At 46.3% G+C, this 8,001-nt stretch overlaps 1 protein-coding gene across 1 annotated transcript; it reads left to right on the top strand.

The window, feature by feature from the left end:
- The first annotated feature begins 910 nt into the window (after positions 1 to 910).
- SFRP2 (secreted frizzled related protein 2) lies at positions 911 to 4,753 on the top strand. The gene is made up of 3 exons (XM_051789814.1): positions 911 to 1,553; positions 2,199 to 2,279; positions 3,698 to 4,753. The coding sequence occupies exons 1-3, from the start codon at positions 1,061 to 1,063 to the stop codon at positions 4,000 to 4,002; spliced, it is 879 nt and encodes a 292-aa protein (XP_051645774.1). The 5' UTR covers positions 911 to 1,060; the 3' UTR covers positions 4,003 to 4,753.
- Positions 4,754 to 8,001: the final 3,248 nt, after the last annotated feature.

Genomic DNA, 8,001 nt, shown 5'->3' on the forward strand with positions numbered 1-8,001 from the left:
CCTTGGTGGTAAATCAACACTAACACAATTCTTTATGGGAGTTTCTAGGTGAAGACAAGAGTGAAGCAAAAGTGATGTGCCTATGCTGTGCAGAGCCAGGCCCAGGCTTTTAGCCCCAGAAAAACGTGCCAGGTGACAGTATTTCGAAACGACTTGGATGCTCCCACCCAGGGAAAACTCCCATTGGCAGTCGGGGCCATCCAGGGGCTGTACCGCTGGGGTCCGCTGCAGGCCCCTGCTCCTCGCAGGGGAGAGCCAGAGGCAGGACGGGCTGGAGGAGGGCAGAAGGGCTTCGCTGGACGGGCTGGAGGAGGGCAGAAGGGCTTCGCTGGGCAGCCCCCGGGGCTAGGCGCTGTCGAGCCGGAGGGGGGTCGGGAACGCCGGCAGTCCCCGGTTGATGCATGCGGCTCCAGCGCCGGGCCGAGACCTGCCAGCATCGCAGGGAGGGGGCGGAGGTGCCAGACACCCCCCGGGGGCTGAGGGAGCAGCCAGCCTCGCCCCCTGTCTGGAAACCGGCCCGGCCCCATCGCCCGTCCGCTGGCAGGGAGAGCACCAAACGTGGGCATGGGGGGCATGGCAGAGCGGGGGTCCCGCCGCTCCGCAGTAGCTGGGCCAGCAGCAAAGCTCACCTCCAGCAACCCGCGGCCTGGGGGCGGCCCCGCGCCCCCTGCCCGGCCCAGAAGCTCCTCGGGCTTCTTTGTTCGCCGGGATCTTTCCCTCCTTCCCCGTGCTCGCACGGTAACGTTCCTTGCAAGGATTTCCTGCCAAAAGACAATCCCCCTGAGCAAAAGCAGACCGAGAAAGTAGTGACCAATCCTTTCTGGATGGCTGTCACCAGGCTCCTCCCAGCTCCCGCTCCCCCTGCTATTTGCATACAAAAAAATCCAGAAAACTCCCGTTTGCCCCAGCACCTCGCTCAGACCCTCCGTCCCCGCCTGGCAGCAGGAGCCCGGGCTGGGGGACGCTGCCTGCGGCTGAGGGCAGCGCCGCGCCGCCCGCCCCGCCACCCCGGCCCCCGAGCCTTTCGCCAGCCCCCCCGCCACCTTCTCCGCGCCCCAAAATGCAGCGCCGCCTCTGCGCCCTGCTCCTGCTGGCGTCCCACTGCATGGGCTCGGCCGCCGGGATCTTCCCCTTCGGGGAGCCCGACTTCTCCTACAAGCGCTCCAACTGTAAGCCCATCCCTGCCCCGATGCTGCTGTGCCGGGGTATCGAGTACCAGAGCATGCGGCTACCGAACCTCCTGGGGCATGAGACGGTGCAGGAGGTGCTAGAGCAGGCCTCCACCTGGATCCCGCTGGTGCAGAAGCAGTGCCACCCCGACACCAGGAAGTTCCTCTGCTCCCTCTTTGCCCCCGTCTGCATCGACGACCTGGACGAGATCATTCAGCCCTGCCACTCGCTTTGCGAGGAAGTGAAGGAGAGCTGCGCCCCAGTGATGTCCGCCTTCGGCTTCCCCTGGCCCGACATGCTGGACTGCAGCCGCTTCCCCAAGGACAACGATCTCTGCATCCCGCTGGCCAGCAGCGACCACATCCTCCCCGTCACCAGGGAAGGTAAGAGGAAGCCGCCGGGCCACCCCCGGCTCGGCAGCATCTGTCCCCGATGAGCTGCCTCGACAGCAGGGTCCCTCCACGGCTTTCCGTAGGGGAACGAAGGCGTTTTACTTGCATTACAGCACACCCCGGTGCTCCGGGACGGGGGGACTGGGGAGGTGGACGCCGGACAGGTTCAGGGAGGTTTTCTCGAGGGGACCGGGCAAAGCGCAGGTACCGTCGGGGAAATGGCACCGGCCCGCACCCGTCTCCATCCCCAAAGAAAAGGTCTGGGACCCAGAAATGGAGCCGCGCGGCTCCCAGAGGGTCGATCTCCTTGTGCAGGGATCGTCGCTGAAGCGGGAAGCTGGGGTGCTTCTGTGTCGTGTGCTCGCCTCCCCTGCCCACCCCCCTCTCTTACTCCTTTCCCCGTTAAAACAAAAACTTCTGTTTGAGGTGTGACCTTAAAAACAGACCGAGACCCCGGTAGCGGGTCTGCAGCAAGGTAAAGGCGCCTCGAAGTACGCGGGAGCTCCGGAGCTGGGGGGAGAAGGGGTAGGATCTGGGGTGAAGGGATGGAAAACCGACATTTCCCAAAGGGTTCCCAACGCCACCTGCTGTTCCTTTCTCCCCGAGCCTGACGGGGACTGTTGCTTGCATTTCCAGCACCCAAGGTCTGTGATGCCTGCAAAAACAAAAATGAAGATGATAATGACATCGTGGAAAACCTCTGCAAAAACGACTTTGGTAAGTGGAAGCAGAGCTCCTCTCGGTTGAAACTTGAGAGTCGAGGATCAGGTACAACTGCCAGTGGAGTCAGTGAGAGATGTGCCTGAATAAAGGCAGGGCTTTGACCGTTGGGTCACGAAACACAAAATTCCACCTTGGAATAAAAGGTAACCCTTTTTATCGTTCTTTTCTGTTTACTGTTTTGAAGTGGTGCTCTTTTATGTGGATGTGGATGTGGATGTTGCTGGCAAGCCAAATAGAAAGTAAAATGATAAAAAAAAAAAGAATCTTTCATGCAGACTATTGCCTAGGGAGAAGTAGAGCAAAGCTTCATTTAGACGTCTGAGACAGAGCTGCATGACCAATCTCAATGTGTCGTAAGAAAGACTCTACGCAGATTAAGAATGAAGCTCTATATATCATTTGACAGAGAAGGTAATGTAATGCACAGACAATTGGGGATATAAACTTAATGGGAAGATGTGGGGTTAGAAGAGGACAAGAAAGCTCCTTGGACACAGACAACTGAAGGACACATTATCCACACATTAGCATTTCAAGAGTGAAAAGGAATAAGGAGGGGAATCCTTTTACAATAGGTCAATGTTTATACCTGGAAACAGATTCATAGTTTAAGTATTTACAGCAATTCAAAAGTCTTTCTTAAAAAAAAAAAAAAAGCCAAACAAACCAAAAAACACAACCACCCAAACCCTGAAACCATGACTGTGGGACATAATTGCTAAAACAACCAATAGCTTTGGCCTGGCAAATTGCACTCAGATAAATCCTTCTAAAGCTAAACATGCCCCACAGAGTCTTACAGAGCCCTGCATCCCCCTCCTAGTTATTTTACCAAATCGAATGCAGCTGTTGGACCAATTTGCCCTCTATAGGATCTATTCTTTCAAAAAAACAATGCATGTGAAATATCATTTCCTTACAGGTTTGCCTAAAATCCTCTCCAGCCTAATAAATTAAGTGTAGAAGTTTTGAGCTGCAGCAGAGATCAGGTTTCCTGGTCTAGGTACTTTCCTCTCCACCTCCCCTTCAAATACTACTTTCAGAAAGGCTGTCCTCTCCTAGAAAAAAAAATAGTGCTCTGCTTAATGTAGCAAACCTACTCTCTCCCTGTTGCAAACAGGAGAAAAGCTGGAGAAAATATTAATTTAGAAAGGAAGGGAAAAGAGGGGGAGGGGAAAGAGGAGAAAAGAAATCCAAAAACCCTCAACCCTAAGGTTGATTCAAACTGAAATGACTTGCATGCCCTTTGTGGCTTTAGAAATGGAGCCACCTGCTGCCTCTTCTGTCAGCCCTGACAGTTTAATTAGCAATAGAGCACCTCCCTCCCCAGGTCCTCTTTATGTGCACTAATGGGAAAAAACCCTCTCAATCTCTCTCTCTCTCCCCACTTCCCCCTCCCCTCGCTCTATTAGCCTTGAAGATAAAAGTGAAGGAGATTGCCTACATCAATGGGGATACCAAGATCACCCCCGAAACAAAGAGCAAAACCATCTACAAGCTGAATGGGCTGACAGAAAGGGATCTGAGGAAGATAGTGCTCTGGCTCAAAGGTGGCCTCCAGTGTACCTGCGATGAGATGAACGACATCAACGTCCCGTACTTGGTGATGGGGCAGAAGCAAGCTGGGGAACTAGTGATCACCTCGCTGAAGCGGTGGCAGAAAGGGCAGCGGGCTTTCAAGCGGTTCTCCCGCAGCATCCGCAAACTACAGTGTTAGTGGCTTAACCTCTGGCTGTCTCCAGCAGCCGCCTCTGTCCCAAGCTCTCTGAGCCCCCCGCACCTTCCTGCTTTGGCTCCTCTGAGCCTCGAGATGCCATTGGGCACAAGGCACAGTGACCGCTCTCTGAGAGGGGGGGAACCCCTCCGTTTTTGTACATAAGTTAAAATGTAATAATAATAAAAATAATTAAAAAAAAGACTATTTTTGGGAAGTATTACAGTCTCTTGCTTAAAGCTTGAGATGTTTATGGTTGTTCTGAAGTTTTTCTCTCTTCATTTTGGTAATGCTGGTTCATTTATATTGCAGCTTCTCTGTATATGTGCATGTTTGTTTTGCAAAAGTAGGAGATGCAGAGAAAGACAGCCACGTGTGTGACTGGCCTGTCACGGTGGGTGCGACTCTTTCACTGAGGTGAAATCGCTTGCCATCTGTATTAACACTATAAAGGTCACATTACGACTCTTGCATGCAATACATAGGCACCCGTAAGAGTATATTAACCATTCTCACATTTTATTTTCCACAAGTCTGAGCCCTTCTTTCTCAGAAAAAAAAAGTTTTGGAGCTGGTGGATCTGAATGCAACTTTTTTATTGTTATTATTACTTTGCAAATTAAACCATCTGTAGCCTGACTGTAATATACCTAGTGGTTAACCCAAAAGAGTTGTAAAATATTGCTTTAATTAACCTTGTAAATACTCCAGATGAATGTTATATTCTTGTATATAAACTTTACATCACAGTTTACACATTGTCTCTGTCTGTATTCACTTCAATCCATTTTTGGAGAACTGGGAGAAAGCTGTCCAACTGGACTTTGACATAGCAAAGCAGAATTTGGCATTCCACCCGCAGTAATTGGTAGAAAAGCACAAGGAAGCCTCTAGCACTGCAATCAGAATAAACATAGTGGACCTCATTTCCCTGAAGATGAATCATGAGGCACAGGACTGAGGTTCAGTCCACTCCTTTTAATATGTGTCTGTTGAGCTCTTTGAGAAGAGGCTTCTTTTCTGTGGCTCCTTTGTTCGACCACCTGCATTTTCATCTCATCTTCTCAGAGGACTCTGCTGATGTGGAATTGCAACAAGACCACTTTCTTAAAAATCAAATCCGTTTTTCCATTTCTTAAAAAAGACATTTTAAGGAGTGTAAAAGCAGACAGAAAAATGTTGTTTGCAATTCAGAATAATGGTAGAGCAAGGCTTTTTTTTTGTGTGTATGTACACTCACTATTCTTACTGAGAAAGAAAATAAAACCTACCTAATAATGGAACTAAACAAATGTTCATCAGCATTTTTCTTAAAAATATTTTCTGATGAAGAGTATTACCTGAATTTTATTGTACTTATCCTGAAAAATAATCTCGCTTCCCAGTGCTGTTACACATAGAGTATTCTTCCTAACTTCACTGACGGGATGAGCAGTCCCATATTCCCAAGGACAATATTTTATGTTAACTGTTCACAGACAGAATACAAAGCCAACGCTAGATTTTTCTTTAAAGTAAAAAAAATCACATTATTTTCATAAATTTAGTGTTATTTTTTTACCATCAGGATAAAAAGATAAAATTAATTGTTTGCCCTCTCACACAGTCTTTGTGCACTCACTACACCTGATACAAACGGTACAGTGGTAAGATGCTGACCAAACAAGAAAAGAACAATCCTCACAGATGTCCTCAAAAGTATAAGAATTTAAAAAAAAAAACAACACATAACAAACCACCAAACAACCTCATTTCAACCTGGCTCTTAACTACTTTGTGGAACAGTATCTGTATTTGAAGGCCAATACCTTGCAGAAATGTCATTAAAACTTTTCTTCTGAATGAACCTGACTTACCAGGAAACTGATTTGAGTCTTTTCATGCTGTGGTGTAATTACATTAATACGAGCACTATATCCATCACCTTACAGAGCCATTAGTGTTCAGAAGTCTTATTGCTCCCACACATTCCGCTTATCATATAATGCAATACCTGTACCTGGACAGCCTTGGTTTTCGAGGGAACAAGCTTGCAAATGAGGAGAAGCTGGCTGAAAATGAACCCAGAGAAAAAAGTGTGTGTGCCTAGTGCAGGAAAGCACTTTGAAGAGGCAGTTGTTGCAGTGCAGTCTCTGGGGACCAAAACTGAACAGCCAGGACTGCTTCACACAGCCTGCCTTACAGATACTAAGTCATCCTACAGCAACATAAAATTATCTTAATTGGGCTGTCCTAGAAGGCAGCAGTACTGATGCTGATGAGGACAGACAGGTCACAAGTTACTGACTCTAGGGTCATGTTAAGGCCAAGACTACATAACAGATTTTTACTGAATTACTTAAATGTATGAAGACATATTACCTATGACCAACATTGCCCTTTCTTAAAAAAAACCACAACTAAAGCAAAAAAACCCCACCAAACAAACCACATTCCCCTTCCTCTATCACAAAATAAACACTGTTACACCAGTAAAATCCCGTTCTTGTCAGGACAAATTCAGGAGAAGAAGAACAAATTAGACTGGCAAACATTTAATTTTACTAATATAATCAGCATCCTGGATTAAGAGCATCCTGCCATACAGCACACCCCTGCTGATAAAACTTTCTGCATGTGGCCCTTGGCTGAATCACTGGGACTATCCACCCTCAGGGTGAATTGGCAGAGAGAGGATTACCTTCCAGATAAGCAGGATTTAGGCAAATGTGAAGAGTAACCTTTACCCAAAGTTCCATTACCTTGCTCTAACAGTATTGTATTAAAAGATGGGTCATATCCACCTCACCAAGAAGAGGAGTGTCAGTGTTTGCTATACTGTTTCTAAAGGTGTAAAAGCCAGACATTGCAAACTATTCAACTGAAAATTAGGATTTTAAAGTCACAGCCTGATGAAACTTCATCTCTCAGATACTGGCAAAGAAGTAAACACATACATTTTTACTCTTATTCTCACTTGCTCAAAAAAAAAGGAAAAACTTTGACTGTGCCAGGAAAATACTGAGCCAAATGTAACAAAAATTATCAGAGACTGTTACTTCTCATAATTGTGTCACATGTACTTCAGAGTAACTTTATTACCTGGTATGGTATGGCTCACTCCTAACAAAATTTTTTGCAATTGATGAAAAAAGGCAACATACTGCTGCATTTTTCAGACACTTTTTGTCTTTTTCTAATTAAAACAACATTGTTAGGCAGCCAATTATGTAGCTCCCATTGTATTTGCTTTAATAAAAACTATAAAAGCAGCTGACTACAATGGATTAGTTTAAGAACAATAATAATGACACTTGACATTTATACAGAAGTTTCCATTTAGTTTCTCAGACTGCCTTTACAAAAATAGGCATTAATATCCTTCTTTTGCAGATCAGGAAAATGAGGCACAGTGAAGTGAAATAACTCATTCAAAACCACCCAGCAAGTTCTTTACGGTCAAGAAAAACAGTGCATTTTTTGTCTCCAAGTTTTATGCTCTAATCACTAGCCCACAGCAATCAGAATGATGTATAATTATAGCAGCACTTAGATTATAATTTGAAAGCATAACAGCAACCAAGACTCCCTCCAACTTCTTCCCACCAAGTGTGAAAAAAAAATTACTGCCCAAATTCAACTTTAAAACCCATCAGCAATAGCAGTATTCCTCACAGTCTTTTCCTTTCTTTCTTATTTTACCCTTTAGTTATTTCTTAATCCTTTGTTTTTTCCCCCACTTCTCATTCATTTCAGATGCCCACAGAGAAGCCACTCTTCCACTCTCTTGCCCCTCTCATATCTACACTTTTGCCCTCAGTATGATGTATTAAAGAACTCATGCAGTACAACTACACACAAGCCACAAAAATCCTAATGACCAGATTAAGACATAAAAAGATCCATATAGGAAATTCAGCAAGAGACACTTAAATTTAATTAATGACTTTCTTTGAGGACAGGAGGGTGGTTAGATGCCACATGGAGCATCACAGATACGTGCTGGTCACCTCAGGCCACTAT

This window comes from Manacus candei, unplaced genomic scaffold (assembly GCF_025592945.1).
Source record: "Manacus candei isolate 608988 ecotype Guabito, Panama unplaced genomic scaffold, ASM2559294v1 h1tg000028l, whole genome shotgun sequence".
NCBI lineage: Eukaryota > Metazoa > Chordata > Aves > Passeriformes > Pipridae > Manacus > Manacus candei.

Bases quoted from the DNA above. Each gene is read 5' to 3' on its own strand.
- SFRP2 (XM_051789814.1), top strand. From the start codon at position 1,061: ATGCAGCGCCGCCTCTGCGCCCTGCTCCTGCTGGCGTCCCACTGCATG. The intron at 1,554-2,198 runs GTAAGAGGAAGC...TTGCATTTCCAG, and splicing joins CCTCCCCGTCACCAGGGAAG to CACCCAAGGTCTGTGATGCC. The intron at 2,280-3,697 runs GTAAGTGGAAGC...TCGCTCTATTAG, and splicing joins CCTCTGCAAAAACGACTTTG to CCTTGAAGATAAAAGTGAAG.